The following is an 18,503-nucleotide window of genomic DNA, read 5'->3' as shown; positions in this document are numbered from 1 at the left end:
ATACAATTTTCTCCCGTTAATACATATTTTTTTGTTAAAAGCCACAGTAATTCCAAGAACATTAGAGTGAATTATGGATTAAGGCAAGAATTGTGCATTAAAACTTAGATGCAGCTACAATGACTGATTAAGGAAGCAATATGAAATGTTTTGATGAAATGACCCAGTGCAGCTAAAGCTAAGCACTTTTCAGTTCTGTTGATCTGAATGATTAATATTAAAAGTGCTTAAATTGTGCTGGATTGTGCCCAGAAAATCTGTTCCTTAACAACAACAAAAGTGCATTCATTGAAAAAGAGGGAAGGCATGTTGCGTGTCGAGGTCACCAGGGCCACCCCAATAACTCACACATCACACAGAATTTTTTGTTTAAGGTTTTTGGCATAATTTTGGCCACAACGTTATTAAAGTACAAAAATGTGAGTGGTTGCTTAGGCATTGGTTGCGACTATCTGCCCCCACCATGGGGGACAGACTGACATTCCGCATGATGCAAAAGTCAGAAAAGGGGAATACACTTGGGGGTAGTGACAGAGCAGGGAACCTGCCCTCAGCCCTCCCCAAATGCAACCAGGAGCTCATTGCTATGGCCCGAGCCCCCTTGACAGAGTGGACAAGCAATAGTTAGCCCCTGATTCCTTTAACGGAATCTCTTGCAGCAGCAGCATTAGAGGGGCAGGCACAGCCAATCCATACCCCACAACCAACCAAACCATAAACCAATGCCTAACCGCGAACCTTACAAGTTGTGACGATTTGCTACGCAGTAGGCAAAAACCAAATGGCCCCAGCCAATCATCCAGATGGACAAAATTCCTACCGGGCCCCTGCCCCAAGAGCAGACGACCCCATGACAGGCATAGCAAGGTCAAAGCGAACAACCCTAATTCTAGGGAGGGGGGGACGGGCAATCCGATGCACGGGCGAAAAGAGGAAGGAAGCCCTAGCCTCGTGCAAGGAGTTTTAGCATTTCTGGCTGTCAATCAACAAATGGCAACATTAACTTCTTCCCAACAACAAGGGAAGCCCCAATCGCATCAGTGGCCAACGAACAATTAGCCCGCTCCCAACTTTGGAGTGTCCTGGCAGCCCCCACCACAACACGTGCTCTCCATGAAGGAGAAGATGCTTTTCCAAACATGAGAAAAGAGGAGAAAATGCAGCTACTACCTAAGATGTCCTCAACAAATATTTTCATTCTTAAGGATTTTTTCATCTTAAACTGTATTTTTCTAGGTATGTAGGCACCTCAACTGCATCATTAATAAGATGAAAGTACAGTCAGCATTACTACTATGTAGTATTCACGCTTCTGGAATACCCTTGCCTTCTGCTTCCCCTTTTGTACAACAATAACCATGCCGAAGTTTTTAAACTGGATAGTACACCTAAATGCTGGAATCAAATACAACTGTGCAGCATAATCGGAGTGAATTTTTCCCAATGAAAGCAGTTGGTTCTGTTGGTTTTAGGAAGATTTAAACAAATTCCTAGTGGTTAAGGACATGAGGTTTGTTTTTTTAAAAAAGCATTTATTAATTTTCCAATAAGAACATCTAATTAACATATCAAATCAAATCCAATAAAAATAAAAAACTAAAATAAAAGAAGTTCAATTGTCTTCCAAATTGTAATAATTTTTGTTTTGGCTTCCCACGGTCTGAATTCCGAAGCGCTTTCAACATCATAGTCCTGCCTCTCATCATCATCAATGTTTTTCATAATTCCTTATCGTGATTTTTTCCTCCACATTTTGACTCTGGTTCTGTGATCCTCATTCATGTCAGAAACCTCAGGACCTGAGGTTTTAAGTGAGTTCCACTTCTGGCCATGGGATAGTGAAGTTAAGTTGGTTTGGGGCTGTTTGCTGTACAAACTAATAACACGCTCAACACAGTTTACAAAAGAATAAAACAGTAACATCAGTAAAAACAATTATCGACAAGTATTTTAAACATTCAAATACAAATCAAAATCAACAATACGCTAAAAGCAGATTAAAACACGGGAAAGCATTCTGCACATCTGGGTAGGCTTGTCTGAATGTCTTGAGCAGGTTGTGCTAAAGTCTCTGTTGTGGTTCACTTTTTAATGTCTCAGTCATAGCTAAACCAAAGTATGTGGGCGGGCCAATGGATAAACAGATCATGCTTTTTACCTGCTTGAATTGCATTAACTTTTACTGTCCTCTGTTTTTCTCCCCTTTCTCTGTCTGTGTGTGTTTTTTTCTTGCAGTCCTATTACACTCATCAGTATGTGGCCAGAGCAATATGAGTGAGTAATTGCTATACTCGCACCTGAAGAGGTGCTGGGTTAAATCCACTAAGAATTCCTTATGCGCGTTCTATGAAATTTAATGAGGCTTCTTCCTGTGCACAACCATGCTCTTCTGCATCTCTCATTCATTCCTGTTGGATAGGCACTGGAGAAATTCAGATTGTAACCAAGTAAATGAATGTTGTGTAGTTAGTAATATATTTGCATTAACTCCCCAGCTAATGAATACTCGTATGAACAACATTATGTTTGCCTAAACTTTTTTTTTTTTTTTACAATTTGGTCTTCATTTATTTTCCTTTACTCTTTGGTTTGACAGTCCATCCCAGTCTCCCCAACTATTTCACGACGACACACACTCCAGGATAGAGCAGTATGCCAATAGGTAAGCACAGGGAAAAGTACGTTTATTTACATTGCAGAACATGATGTGGACAAAATAGAATATGCTTTTAAAAGTCTGTTGTACAAACCTGTACATAAAATTGTATAGGAAATCACTGAAAGTTAAAGTAAGGTGATAAAGTTTAATATTTAATTAAATTGGCACATCTGGAGAGCTGCTATAGGATGCTATTGGGCCCCCTTGAGAGAGCTGCTATAGGATGGCCAATATTGTAGACTGGCTATAGAATTTTTTAAGCACTTCTTTTACTTGAATGGTTCCATGAAGTGGCACACAAAAAACAATAGTAAAACAGATTAAAGCATTTAAAATAAGAAAAACTGAGAACTCCAACAGAAATATTATGAATCACAGATTCATTACTCAATTGATCCCAAGTACCGCATGAAAGAAAACTGTTTTCACTTGACTTCTTAAAACTAATAAAGAAGGCAAGATTTGTTAAGGTTGAGTTCCATATCTTTGGTGCCACAAATGAGAAGGCCCTGTTCTTCATCACCAGCATCTGCATCTGTGATGCAGGAAGCAAACAGAACAGGGTCTCCATATATTGCAAGTTTTCCAATAGGTTCCATGCAGGTGGTAGTGCTCCAGTCTTCTCTTCAATTTGTCCATTTTCAATATAATTCTATGTTTTTCACAAATATATTTAACACCCTCCAATAGGGCTTATTTTCATGTTGCCTTGATTCAGTGAAATACACATAGTACAATGGCTTTGTCATTGATTTCAAAAGCATCCTCCTACAGCCTGGCCTAAATGATATGAGTAAGACAAATTGTTTGTAGATTTCACTTAGAAGGTCAGCCGAACATGGCTTGCAATTTAGCTATCTCCTCCTCGATCCACTGAAAGGCACAAACGTTTTGATAGAAAAGATAGGATGAAAGAAGATGAATCTTGATGAAGAAGCAACAAAAATTGAAGTAGTGATCTAATAGCAGTTTATACAGAAAGGATGACATGATGGGGTATAGATTTTAAGCATGAAAACATTCAGTGGAATCAATTACGAATTGGTGTGTCATCCTCACATTCAGTTCCATTGATTGTCTAACACTATAACTAACATACCTAAAGTAGGCTCAAAGCAGAATGAAGTGTGGTCTTATTTGGGTTTTTTTGCCTGAGTTCTTGTTCTCTTTTAGACTGGCCCAGATGGAACGGACCAATGGTTCTCTGTTCACAGATGGTAGCTCCACCACAGGAAGTGTGTAAGTAAATTAAACAAGTATAATTGCTAAAAAAGGTCAACTCCTTTGTGTATAATTCTTCACCAATTACAGTGGAATTTAGCTTCCAGCAAGTAACAATTAGAACTTCTCCGTGATCTGCGTTAATGTCACACTGCCGTAATAGTATAAACTGGTAGTATGTAAGCTGGTAGCATAAACTTGCAGTGTTCAATAAGCCAAAGAGAGTAATTTAGTACAGAGGAGAGGTTTATTTTTGTGTGTGAAGCAGCATGTCTTTCCTCACAAAAATATACTGTAGTTTACAAGAAAGGTTCCTACCAACAGTTCTCATAGCTAATTTTTGAGCAAAACCCATTTTTGTTTTATATTTTCTTCCAGTCTGCATACTTAGGGGGTGCATGGGGAGACAAAAGGAAGAAGCTGTTTGGAGAAGTTCTACCAATGAGCTACTTTGTTAGCTATGGCCCAATGTTTGCTGTATTTCGCTCTAGGATAAAGATTCCAGTATGTCATTGTGGTCTGCTTGTACATTACTAGTCAGATTGTCCGGAGCTTTGGGCTGGGTTGTCACCAATATGCTGATGACACTCAGCTCTATCTGCTGATGGGTGGCCACACCGACTCGATCCCGGACACACTGACCAGATGTTTGTAAGCTGTGGCTGGATGGTTTCGTGGGAGCCGATTGAAACTAAATCCTTCGAAGACAGAGGTCCTCTGGCTGGGTCGGGATGGTATGGGGATGAGGGACCAACTCCCTTCTCTTGCGGGAGCCCAGTTAGTGCTAGTGCCTTCCGTTAAGAGTTTGGGTGTAATCCCTGATGCCTCCCTTTCCATGGAGGCGCAGGTTACAGCAACAGCCAAGGCGACATTTTTCCATGTTCGCCGCATTACCTTTCCCGCCCCGATCTGGCCACAGTGATCCATGTGACGGTCACCTCTAGGCTTGACTACTGTAATTTGCTCTACGCTGGGCTGCCCTTGAAACTTTCCCAGAAACTCCAGCGGGTGCAGAATGCTGCAGTGAGACTCCTCACGGGGTCCCTGCCATGGGAGCATATTCACCCAGTGTTTTACCAGTTGCACTGGCTCCCGGTGGAGTACAGGGGTAGGTTCAAGGTGCTGGTTTTGACCTTTAAAGCCTTTTGTGGCTTAGGGCCCTCTTATGTACAGGCCCGCCTCTCCTGGTATGCCCCGCAGAAGACCTCAAGGTCCATGAATAACCATAGTTTAGAGGTCCCGGACCCTAAGGAAGTCAGACTATCCTCCACCAGAGACAGAGCCTTTTCAGTGATTACTCCAACCTGGTGGAATGCTCTGTCCCATGAGACTAGGGCCCTTCAGGATTTAACCTCCTTCTGCCGGGCCTATAAGACAGAGCTATTCTGCCTGGCCTTTAATTTGAATTCAGCCTAATCTTTTATTTCCCTTCTCTTCTCTCCCCCTCCCCTTTTATGAAGATTACCCGCTCTGAGACCCCCACAGCTAATTCTCCCCTGGCCTCCTCGCTGGCCCAAGTAGGACTAATTCAGCCAGCTAGCCCTGGTGACTATCTAATGTTTATTGGATGGATTTCCCCCAAATTGATTTTTGAACTTTAAATTTTATTGTTATTCATGCTTTTATAGAATTTTATGCTGCTTTTATGTTATATTACAATTAAGTGTTTTAAATTTGTTGTTAGCCACCCTGAGCCCGGTTCTGAACCAGGAAGGGCGGGGTGTGGGTGTGGGTGTATATATATGTGTGTGTGTGTGTGTGTGTGTGTGTAGATGAGGGCACATGGTGACATAATACAGATTTTCATTGGCACCTGTAAATGAGATTACTCATTTACAGATGCATCTTTTAAGAAGTGGCAGTGAAAAATAGCTTCCATTGCATTTTATATCACCAGTTTGCATCACCAGTTTACAACCAGTTTGCAATGACCTTCCTCCACAATGGAAGACTGTGCTGGTTGCCTTAAGTGAACTTAAAGTTTTGGGGCAAGTAATAACTATTTGTGTGAGCACACTAATTTTGATCAATCAATCGATTTTATTGCATTAGCCATACGGCCATAGCATAATATACATAGAAATAACAACATAAAATGGGGGTGGGGAGATAAAAGTGGATGTCGTCCTGGGGGAATACTTTGAGAAAATGAGGATAACAAAAGTAACGGGGGATTTAAAACATCGAGTGACAGAGAATACAAAAACACGTTCGATTGTGCGGCATATCGACTACATCTGTGGTGTTAAAGAAGGAGTTGGTGCCGCTTTCCTCTTCATCACACTAAGCAGGAAATTAGCTGTCATCTCGGTAATCCAACAGTCAGAATCCTGCAGAAGAAGGGACACTATCCAGGGCTGGATTGGGAGATGAAACTTGTTCACGAGAGGAGTTAGAAACCGAGATCTTTCATCTGTCCAGTTGGGACAGAAGAGCATTACATGTTCCATAGTCTCCAGAGCCATGTCATTGCAGGAGCATGTTCTATTTGCGATGGGAACTCTGGAGTAACGACCCGACAGAACTGCTGTAGGAAAGCAGTTGAGACGGGCACAGGTAAAAGCCCTTCGCTTAGCCTCCGAAGGAATTGTGAAGCAGTATAGAGGGATCCCTTCAGGGGGTGGAATAGCTAGGGCTAAGCCTGAACACGGCCCTCTTGCATGGGAAGCTGTGTTAGAGAAGTCAAGTTGCTGTAGCTTCTTTTTGATTAGAGGTAGGGCCGCCAGGCTAATACACTCTAAGTTAAAAACAGTTTTACGGTTCAAATTGAGAAGAGAGCGGAATTTGAGATTAATTGTAGTTTTCCAAGGTGAATTATGAATATCTCTTAGGATCAAATTGGAGAAACCACCTCTAATTCGAGCATCCGATGCTAGTAGGTTGGAGCTATAGGAAATGGCTCGACTCCATGCTCATTTTACAATTGAGGGCTGGGCGAACTCAAGTCGTAGGGCTGCACCTGAGACACATCTCGGGACGCCGGAAAGAGATCTCAGAAACATGTGAAGTGGGCGATCCAAGTTACCTGATATTGCTGTAGTCCATACTTCGCAGCCATATAATAATTTAGGGACAACTTTGGCATTAAATATTTGAATTGCTGCTGGAAGGTATTTGCCGCCCTTCTGGTGATAAAATCGGACAATGGCATTAGAGGTCGTGGTTGCAGCAAGAGAGGCAGATTGTAGATGGGTGGTCCAGGAGAGATTATAAGTAAATATTAAGCCTAGATATTTAAAGGCTTTTGCCTTTTCTAAGTAGCCACCTGTGATCTTAAGCGGCTCCAGCTTGAGTTTGCAGGAACGAGTGAAGTGGAGAACTTTCGATTTTTTATAATTAATATTAAGAGCTTCCGCCTTACAATAGGCGATAAATGCATTAACTGCATTTGCTAGGTCCGCAGCTGTTCTGGATAAGATGACGGCATCATCCGCATAGAAAAGGGAAGCAACGGGGTGGCCTGCTAAGTGAGGAGGATACTTAGTTGCTAGCTTCAAAGGGGAAAGGGCATCATGAAGATAAAGATTAAACAGTAAAGGGGCCAAGAGACAACCTTGTCGGACGCCCCTGGCCGTTGGGAATGGAGTGGTAAGGGAGCCGTTGGGACCAATTTGAACGCGAGCTGTGGTGTTTGAATAAAGGGAAATAATTAGGGAGAGGAGGTGCGGATCAATTCCCAGATGGGCAAGTTTGGACCATAATCTCTGCCTAGGAATGGAATCAAAGGCGGCCTCCAGGTCCATGAAAGCGGCCTCCAGGTCCATGATCTATAGTTGCTCTCTCCCTTTCTTCTGAGGAGCTGGATTTCCAGTATCATTATGACTCCGTGTCAGAGGGTTTTCTGCTGGCTTCTTGTTGTTTCTTCTAGCATGGGTTGTCAGTATGGAAGAATTCAACTGGGGTCACTGTGCAGCTGATAGATCTGTCTTAAACTGTGAGCTGTTCAGGCTAGCACAATACTCCGCCTTTCAATCCAATCAGTTAGAAAAGCAGATTTTTTTTGGGGGGGGGGGGGAGTGGCATCTGTAACAAGGCTATCTCTCTTCCATAAATAGATGGTGCTTCTTTGTCAGGTGTTACTTCGGTGAAGTACAGTGTTATCAGTTGCAGAGCATACTGCTTATAATAGACAAATCAATACGCCCACTCTTTGTCCTCTGCAAAACATCTGAGATTGAAACAGTAGAAAGTGGGGGGTAGATGCACTCTGAACTATGGGACTTATTGTGGTGCGCGGTGGCATAGCTTACTTATCTCAATCCTTTCCCTGTCATTGAGGCTGGTGTCAGAATAATTAAGGGCTTGACCTAAGTTCATATTTGAACACTTCGTACTTTAGAGATTTGCAGTGACTCTGAAGTCATGGAATATTTTTCTGCATGTGTGATCAGGTCCCGGCTTGAAAAACAATCTTGGTTTTTTAAATAAAAAAAGAAGTAAAATAAAAAAGTATGTTTTGACGGTCACTTTATATTTGAAATTGAAATTTGAACTCTGCTATGTTGCAATGAAAGGGTGGCGCTGTGGGTTAAACCACTGAGCCTAGGACTTGCCGATCAGAAGGTCGTGGTTCGAATCCCCGCAACTGGGTGAGCTCCCGTTGCTCGGTCCCTGCTCCTGCCAACCTAGCAGTTTGAAAGCACGTCAAAGTGCAAGTAGATAAATAGGTACCGCTCCAGCGGGAAGGTAAACAGTGTTTCCGTGCGCTGCTCTGGTTCACCAGAAGCGGCTTAGTCATGCTGGCCACATGACCTGGAAGCTGTACGCCAGCTCCCTCGGCCAATAAAGCGAGATGAGCGCCACAACCCCAGAGTCGGTCACGACTGGACCTAATGGTCAGGGTCCTTTATATTGTAATGAAGATAATGATTTCTGATATCAGCTTAAAAACAAAAAAATTAAGATAACCATTAAGGCCCAATCCTATGTATTCCCCTGAATTTCCTATTAGCATATTGTGATAGCATTGAGGTGCCTCCAACTCCTCATGTTTTTGAACATGACTGCTCAAAAGCAATAGTTGTACTCTATAATTTAAGGAGATTTAGAATACATTTATTTTTAGCAAACATGATGACTGTAATCAGATTCTTCAATTTTGTTCAAAATTATTTTCCTTCACTTCTGATTCACCTGGCAGCTGAGCATTACATATTTCAAGAGGAATAATTCTTATTCTGCATAGTGCTGTAAAAACCGAAAATTACATTGAAGCTTCCACAGCAGTGAAATTTCAGCCGAGGACAATCGCAGTATCGCAGTTAGATTTCTGTAAGCTAACTAAAGGAAGATAACAGCAAAGCTGCATGTTTTGAACTAACATAGAAACCTCTGAATTAAAAGGAAATGAATAATGGATATAGCTCACATTTTAATAAAATCACACAATAAATTAGTTCTTGCAGAATAACCTTTTAATGTAATGTAGCTATGTACATTTATTTTCCATTGAAAATGAGCTTTTTTACAAAAAAAAAAACCCTCAAAAATGCATTGATATAGGATGTTTTCCATGCACCACCTTTTAGTTAACAGCAATGTAGAATTTGTCTGCAAAACATAATGGGATAATATATCCTGGGGCTTCCATTAAGGCATCTACATACAAAAAATATTAAAATAAGTTTGTTAATACCCACACCTGCTGGCTTGCCACTGGCCCATTGTGGGAAAGTTTCCCCAACCTCCACATAAGAAAGTGGCTTGGTGAGGGACAATATTTTTGACTCAATGACCCACAGGTGGGTGAGGCCTGATGTCCCAATGATGAGGGGCCTCTTTGAAGGTGTGCACTCAGTTTGCCTTCAGAGAGGCTGGCTCCAGGATCACAAAGGGGCTTGTATTGCATCCCTTCCTCCTAAGTTTCTTCCTCCATTTTAGCAGCACAGGCAGCCCCTCGTTTACGCGGGGATACGTTCCAAGGCACCGCACGCCTTGGTGAAATCACATATAATTGAAATCCATTGAAAAAGCCTGCAAACACCCTGCTCTGCTCCTATTCCGCTCTTTTAGTGACATCTTTATGACACTTTGATGTGTGTATACACAGTCATGCACATATTGAACATGTGTAGTTTCAATATAAAGCACTTTGTGATACCGGAGCAAGGCACAGTCCTGCCGCCCATCAGGTGCTGGGTAGACAGAGGGTGCCTTGCTCCAGCAAAGGAACCACACTTTAATCTCTCATGTTTTCCTTTGAAGCTACTCCCATACCATCCTCATACCTGACATAAGAATGACTTCAGGTGTGCGAGAGGTGATTGCAGTATGCCAGGAATGGTCTGGTGAATCAAAGTTGGTCTGGGAGTGCATCACCCATTTTATTTCAAGGTTACCTTTCCAGCTGTCACAAAATTTGCTTGATTTCTTACAAATACATTGTAAAGTGAGGTTGGTAGCTTCTAAATTTCAGTTTTTTCTCTCTCATTCCAATCTCTATAACTAGCAATCTGTTACTTACTTAAGTCATCTGGAGCTATCTGATCCATAGGATGCTTTATGAAAATGCATACTGTCATCTAGACCTTGTGGTTTGATCTCTGTGGAGAAAGCATCTCACGTGCACATTATCTTGGTCTGTGTGCAGCAGAGTTTTGCACTTGATAACCTCTAGGCCCTTCCAACTATTTTTGGCATGTCCAATTTAAAATATTATCTTACCTGCAGTAGTCTACCACCTGGAATTCTTTTTCCTCTTCTCTTCATCAGCCTGTTTCTTTTGAAAGTGCAATCTAAAAATGTCTGCTCTCTCCGGTTTTATACAGGGAGCATATTTTTCCTGGTTTTGCTCATTATCTAACTTTTCAAGAGTTATAATGAAAGTTGTTATGCAGAATGCAACACATTTAGCTGGGAAAACAGATGTCCAAAGCACAAAATGTTGGGAGAGCTGTTGCTGGTTTTCAAAAGATGCATCTGCTTCTGTTTCTCTTGCAAATAAATACATTCCTTATTCAGGGTCAGAACAACTCCAGATTCTTGCTAAATAATAATGCAATCCCAACCTTTTGGAAACTCTGATATGTACACAGTGCAATGAGGTCATGCATACATATAGCTTTTGGTTGTCATCCTGTATGTACATGTCCTGCTAAAATATGAGTTTGGTGTACGTGTAAGGGCCAGTTCACACTTTGCTCTGGCATGGTAATCTCCTTGTCTCGCAGTGGGACAAGGAAGTAGGCTTTGAGTTCATTTGTGCCATTTCACCTTGAGAATATACTTGTATCTGTCTGCTGAAAAAGGGGTGGATTATTCAAATCTGTGAGGTGCCCACCTATCCCGCATGACCTCCTAGATGTGACAGTGTGTATGTATGTGAACAGTGCTATTTTTCTCAAGAATGAAGTGCCTAAACTCACCAGGAACACCTTCCTTGTTCTCTTGTAATGACAATGGTGCCCACCTGAGAGGTGCCAGAACTGCGTTCCAGCTGAAACTGAGTTCCAGCTGTGTGTGAACCTCTACATCACTTTAACCCTCCCTGCTTTGTTGGGTATATGGGTGTGAACTAGACCTAACTGTGCATAAGAACATCTTAGAAAACAGAGGACAATCCTTATAATTGTTTCAAGCAGCATTTAATAAGATAGATACTGAAATCAGAGTTTGTCTTCCTTTAAGCCAATCCATCACAGCAGTTTTGCATCTTACAAGCAATCTTACAAGATTTGCAGCTATCCCATAAGATATTGAATTTGTAAATGCACCATGGCTTCACTCTTGATGCTTTCTGTAAAGAATTTATAGCAATTCTTATCTTTTACATGACTAAGGCATAAATATTTATGCTAGGTTTCTTTTTCCCTAGGGAAGACGAGCATGCCCTTATCCAGCAGTACTGCCAGACTCTGGGAGGGGAGTCACCAGTGAGCCAGCCACAGAGCCCAGCACAGATCTTGAAATCGGTGGAGAAGGAAGAACGAGGAGAGCTTGAGCGCATCATTGCTGACCTTGAGGAGGAACAAAGGTGCTGTGATCTTCCCTTGTGCATTATTAACATATCTTGATATATGTGCTCATATATTTCAGGCTTGGTTGTTAAAAGGGCACTAGCACTAGAGATTACTTAAAAAAAATAATTACAAGTAGAACACATGCACCATCTGCCCATGAAACAGGAGGAACAGAGGAACCAAATCATCCTCCAATAATTTAATGGTGGGAATTGCCTTTTTCCTTTATTTGCCACTACTATCCCCTCTCTTCTTCTACTCTCTTTCCTTATTCACCCCATAAATCAACTCTCCAATATAAATCATTGTTCAACCCAGTCCTGATGCCTGGAACCCTCCACTGGTTAGCTTGGGCCTCCCCTCTCGTTTAAATTCAAGGCAGTTATTTAATCATTCTATTTTCTTCTTTAAACTTGATTTGAAGTGAGCCAAAGCCATACTGTTCCTCTTAAGAATGCAGTTCATAACTCAGTGGTAGACTGCATGTTTTGCATGCCAAAGGGTTCAGTCCCTGGCTTCCCCAAAAACTGGATGTTGAGTCACACCACACATGTTCACCACTTGGTTTAAGCATCAAAAGGTGACTTGTATGGCATCAACCCAGATAGAATTTTCTTCATCATCCATACAAAAAGAGTGCTTTGCAGTGAAAGCAGCTAATGCATTTGTAGCGTGGCATCTGGTGTAGACTAATCAGGTGGTGAGAAATCAAGAGCGGAGGTGGGTTTGACAGTGAAGACTTAGCCTTCCCCAACCTGGTGCCTTCCAGATGTTTTGGAAACCAGGTTGAGAAAGCCTGCTTTAAACTGTACTTCCACATCTGGCCAAAAAAAACATTCAGTGTATCTAGTGACACCCATTAGTCTAGTGATGTGTTTCCAATGTGCCATGCCTAAGCATATGTTACAGTCTATTGTAACTTGGCAGCTGCTACATAAGTTCCATAACTGTAGAATAATGATGGCAGACATGTTCTTTTAAGGGAAGATGTTTCCAGTGCATTTGTTCTGTGTCTAGGCTGCCATGAAATCTGCTGGTTATTATTCTTTTGAAACTGGGTTTAGGATGCTGCAAATCGAATATGAGCAACTAAAGGAACAGCATCTTCGGAGAGGAATTAGTGCACCTAGCTCACCGCCAGACTCGGCTGTTTCACCACAGCACACATCTGAAGACGCTGAGCTCATTGCAGAGGCCAAACTTTTAAGGCAACACAAAGGCCGACTGGAGGCCAGAATGCAGATTTTGGAAGATCACAACAAGCAGCTGGAATCTCAACTTCACCGACTACGGCAGTTGCTTGAGCAGGTACAGTAGTCAGATTTGCTCTGCCTTGGCAACAAAGGTTATTTAGGGACACTGTGTCCTTCCAAACTAGATTCCTTCTGAATTCAATTCATTCCATTACACTTTCATGTAAATTTCAGGCATGCTGTGTCATACAAGGCTAAGTGTCTGTCTACAGCTTCAAAAATGCCCCTCTTTTCAAGTTTTTATAAGACATATGCTGAAATTAAAGCCATGTTGTTCACAAATGTCTAGCTACAAATGTTTCCAAATGCTATTCCCATAGCCACAGCCAGGAAAATGGAAAGACACATTTGAAGGGAATATTTTAAGGTATTTAATGCTGAAATGACTGTACTTAAAAGCCAGTGTTGCATAGTTATAGAGGCACCTGGAAATTACAAACCTTCTAAAATCATTCTTAAAAATAGTGCCACTTGTTTTGATGGTTTTCACAACAGATTATTCAAATTATTTAGCTTATACACTCAACCAAGCTTTCATTCCACTTTTCCTTAGCTTGTTTGAGAAGTTCTGGAAATTTTCAGTGTTTGGGTGTGTGTAGAGAGAGAGAGAGAATGAATTTAAAATCTAGCTCAATTATATTTCTCTTAATTTGACAGCTTCAGAGATTTCTTCTTAAAAGACAGAAATATATGATTATGTAATGTTGTTATTAGTTTGAAAATGGGTTATGCGTTGACAGCTAGTTTGTTACCTTGTGGCGTGAGCTGTTGTTTGTTTGTTCTTCCAATATATCACTTGCCCACTAGCCGCTCACTCTTCTTTAAAGTCGGCTTTATTATAGTGATATGTTGGTTGAATCGTGTTGATTAGAGTAATAACCTGTCAAGGTGGATGCATTATCTCAAAGCTTGTGGGAAGGAAAACTTATTGAGCCCGGTGAATACAGTGTAGTAGCGTAGAACACTGGAGTGTGTCGTTAAGAAGAAAATGATGCACGTCTTTACACTGGAACTTGCAGGTTGCCATTGGGAGGTGTGCTGGCTATTTTTATTTTAGTAAACCCAAAGGATTGGTGCTCCTTGTGAAATGCTGTCATTTTTGTCCGAAAGATTGATTACAATGTCACACTCGGAGGTGAAGCAGAGCTGGCATGTGGCACCTTGACAAAAGACATGTTAATTAAAAAGAAGGGGAAATAATGAAATAATTCAGCCCATTTTATTCAGGCTTCTTTAGTTTCTTCCAGATACACCAAAGACCTATTTAAGTAATCTGTGTGGCGATTCTAAAGCAAATCAAAGCAATACTTTAGTTCCACAGATTCCTTACCAAACTCTGTAACCCATGCTTTTATTCATTTAATCTTATTAAATTTGTATCAGCATCATCTCCAACCTGGATATCAAAACCTTACCAATAGATTATATCATATGATATAAAGTATGCTTTGCTATTCTGAAGTGGACTTCTAGACTCAAATTATTTTAAAATCTAATTTAGCCTGAAACAGATTCCAGAGTTAATGGGGGCTCCTCCTGCACTTCACCTCAGCATTCGGGCCTCAGCTATTCACCTGATGAGGAGGCCACTTCACAGTTTAATCAGACAGGTAAGTCGCCTGGTCACTGCAGTGGCAGAGATCTATTTGCCATGATTTGGTTTCCAGATACTTTATAGTATTAAATCAAAGAGCTGACGCCTTGCAAAATGCAAGACATGAGGGTTGAAGTATGTTTTTCTAGCTCTTTGCTTATACGATTTCAACTCTGTCCACTATAATAGTTTTACGTACATATTTATCCAGAACTAAAGCATTAACAGAGAGAGCATGCACACAGACTTCCTCAGCTGCCTTGACTACTTCCTTCTAGAATTGGAAAATTGGAATATAAATTCCCTATTAATAAATATTTAAAAAAACTGCTTATTATAGAAATTTGGCACTTCTCTAAAGCAGGTATTGGATTTGTTCTGAAGGACGTAATTAATATATGTAGTCTTTCATCATCTTTCCTGCTTGTATCAAGGCAGCAGAACTTTTAGCTGAAAGATTCATAACACTTTAAATGAACCAGTGTATGGAAATTTAATTATTCATTTATCAGTGTTAGCCTGCCACATGGCTGCATAGAGCCCCTCAGGACAGCTTAACAAAGTTTAATACAAAACAATAAAATGCACCTCATAAAACAAGTAGGTGAAATGATCTAAAACCAGCAATAAAGTGGCCACATTTGTATGTAACAATAAGCCAAGAACCTTGGCTTAATAAACCGTACTGTGCACATACTGGTACAAGGGGCCTGATCACTCCTCCCTCTGTACCAGCAGGGCTTCAACCAAAGTTTGTTGTTATTTAGAAATGGCTTGTTGGGAGGAACAAAGCACAAAGCCTGTCCCCTTTCTGATGTTGTTTAATCACTTACACAGAAAGAGAATGAAAGGAGTGATCAGGCTGCATGCACCAGCACACAACTGTTAGCAGCTTATTACATGCAAACATGGCCAATACATTGTTGCTCAATTTTCAGCAACAGCCAATAATAAAACTCAGCCCAGATGCTTGTCAAAGTAAAACAATGTTGTAAATTATTACTGGAAAAGTTTGGTTCTGTTGTAGTGGGAATCACTACAAAATACATTTAGGTCTTTCATTCTTTCTTTGATCTTTCTATTCTATACACAATATTGGTATTTAAAAAGTATATGGTACCTTTGAGGTGATATAGTTTAATTCTGGTTCCTGTCTTCACAGTGGCGGAGCTTCATGCTCCGGCACCAGGGGTGGACAGCAGGCGAGGGCATGGCTGGTGTGCATCCCAGGGGCTGGGTGCGCTGCCCGAAGGGGTGGGGCGCACGTTCTGGGGGCAAGGCGCGCCGCCTGCAGGGGGCAGCCGTGATGGAACATCACTGGAATCACGCTGCCTGGGAAGGTGTGCTCCCCCCACCCCCTTCTTCCTCCGCCAGTGCCTCTCCATCCTGGTTTTGGGATCAAGGGAAATTAACTTGCAACTCTGAGCCACTGCAGAGGCCAAATTGAGGGAGAGAGTGTGCTCCTCTTCAGCCCAGAAGCCATTATGGGGGCTTGTGCTAGACACAGAGAATCAGGTGCAGGTACCATTCTCTTCAGAAAGGCAAGTTGCTAGGCCCAGTTATCTGTAGCGTTCTACCAAAACTTTCACCTGTGGTTTTTTCCTGGCCATTCACCATCAATTAATGGGAACAATAAAATTTGAAAATTATCAAAATGAAAGGAAATGTTGAAATTCTCACAAATTGGGTAGCAGGGTTTTTGATGCAGTTACCTTGTTTCTGAGGCAGTTAAAGGGGTGGTTGTGAATGTCCTTTCTTCTCATTCTACAAATTGCCTGCAGCCTCCCCAGCTTCCCATGTTTCACTTAAAGCACAGGTGAAGACAACATGAGGTAATTTCCCATGGGGCTTTTTCAGAACAAGGAGTGTTCGCTGCCAGGGAAATTATCCAGAGTGCTGGATAAATGCTTACTTGGAATTAAACCCACCACCACCCTTAGCCACCCACCTTGCAAAAATAAGGCTAGCTCAAAAGCCACAAAATTTCCCCCAAAATGGAAACCTGTTTGGCACGGGAAGCAAATATTAGATAAAAAGGAGAACAGGTTTTGGAACAGTATTAATGAACTAGATTCTAGCACTCTCTGCTGCCAGCAATATCCCTTATTGGCATGAGGAAAATACACATAGAATCATAGAGTTGGAAGAGACCACAAGGGCCATCGAGTCCAACCCCCTGCCAAGCAGGAAACACCATCAGAGCACTCCTGACATATGGTTGTCAAGCCTCTGCTCGGATATTTGTCCTCGGATATTTGTCCACGCCAGTTTTGGAAGAGGCATTAGTGTGCAAGAGGAGCTCATCCTGACCTCTACTCCTCTCCCCCAACCATGGGAAGTCTGCACTGGGAGAGTGTCACGCTCCAGGTTACAGGCAGTCAGAGTTCCGGCTTGGTACGTCTGGACCGGGGTAGAGGTCGGGAAGCAGGAATCAGCAGTTCAGGGTCAGCAGTCCAGGGGTCAGGAAGCCAAGAGTCCATGAATCAGGAAACCAGGAGTCAGGAAGCCGAAGCACAGCTAGGTGGGTGGCGTGTTGCTGTAGCAAAGGGCAGGAGGGAAATGCTGGTCTTATATTCCACCAGGTGCTACGAGTCCTCTGTCAAGCCTCACCTGTGCGGCCGCGCCTTGCCCTTTCAGGCCAAACTCAGGAAGGCCCCAGTCCTGGGAGGCCCTACCAGTCACAGGGCCTGGCTCCTGCATGCACTCCTGACAGAGAGGCCCTCTCCTACCTTCCACATAGCAATACTTAGTGACCTTTTGGGCACTGAGGCTGCCTAAATTACTTTGGAATATACTGCCACCGAGCACCCTTTTTAGTGCTTAATAATATAAACCTTAATAGCAATTTTTTACATCTAGTTGCTTCTGCGCAATTCAACCTGGTTTATCTCATGCACAGTGGCTAAGCTTTATAATGCAGAAATGAGTTCAGCTATAAATGTATAATTTGGTATCTATGCCTCTCTTGCCTGGCCATTATCAATGAGCAATTCTTGCATATCAAATGAGAGAGATTTCAAACAGGGGATTTCTTCTTCTTTCTCTAAATACATTAAGGTGGGAAGGATGGGTGGAAGTGGCTTTTGGGCTCTTAAATGCTGCTTCTCTATTACTAAACTGATTGCACCTTTTGTTTTCATTAGGTGTAGACGACTTGTTAGTCCCACCTCATGACACTAGCACAGACCTAACAGAAGTCATGGAACAAATCAACAGCACATTTCCAGCTTGCCGCAGTAAGTGTTAAGTATATTGAGCCAAGGAAAGGGAGGTTGAAGCTGAGCAATGATGCAGTCATTTACGGAGATTCAAAGCCTTTGTAACACTCTATAGAGCTGTTCAGCAAATGGATTGAACAGGATCTAAAGTGAGCATAGACTTGAACAGTTAGCAGTATGCTTCAGAAATAATTACATGGTGACCCGTTTCGCTGTTTAAACTTCAAACCCTATTGCTTCCAAAAGAATCCTTACTTTCATTACCTTTCTAGCAAAGTAGCTGTTTGAACAGCCAATAAGAAGTGATAAAATGGGATGACACAATGCAACAGGCAGCACTGCAATATCCTTCTGCTGACAAAAACCGGATGTAAACAAGTCAGAACAGAGCCAGTAAGGTGTAGTGACTATGACCCGGGAGACCACAGTTCAAATTCCCATGAAGCTTACTGAGTGACACTGGGCCAGTCACTATCTCTCAGTCTGACCTACTTCACAGGGTTGTTGTGAGGATGAAATGAGGAGGCAAAGAACACATAACACCACCTTGAAGGGTGATATATAAATGTAATAAATGAAAATAAAATAAAAGTAGTAATT

General features: G+C 41.9%; 1 protein-coding gene across 3 annotated transcripts in view; it reads left to right on the top strand.

Annotated features, from left to right (window-relative positions):
- The window catches only part of UTRN (utrophin), a gene marked incomplete at its 3' end in the record, with an annotated part of 328,497 nt that overhangs the window by 303,004 nt on the left and 6,990 nt on the right, over positions 1-18,503 (top strand). For all 3 annotated transcript variants that reach the window (XM_079970879.1, XM_079970880.1, XM_079970882.1), the window contains 7 exons: positions 2,236-2,274; positions 2,597-2,662; positions 3,833-3,898; positions 11,694-11,852; positions 12,903-13,146; positions 14,593-14,701; positions 17,829-17,921. In XM_079970879.1, coding sequence (XP_079827005.1) covers positions 2,236-2,274; positions 2,597-2,662; positions 3,833-3,898; positions 11,694-11,852; positions 12,903-13,146; positions 14,593-14,701; positions 17,829-17,921 — 776 coding nt within the window. The remainder of the gene's footprint in view (positions 1-2,235; positions 2,275-2,596; positions 2,663-3,832; positions 3,899-11,693; positions 11,853-12,902; positions 13,147-14,592; positions 14,702-17,828; positions 17,922-18,503) is intronic.

Source organism: Podarcis cretensis, assembly GCF_951804945.1.
Source record: "Podarcis cretensis genome assembly, chromosome: 3".
NCBI classification, from domain to species: Eukaryota; Metazoa; Chordata; class Lepidosauria; order Squamata; family Lacertidae; genus Podarcis; species Podarcis cretensis.
This window is presented reverse-complemented; position numbering and strand designations above follow the sequence as displayed.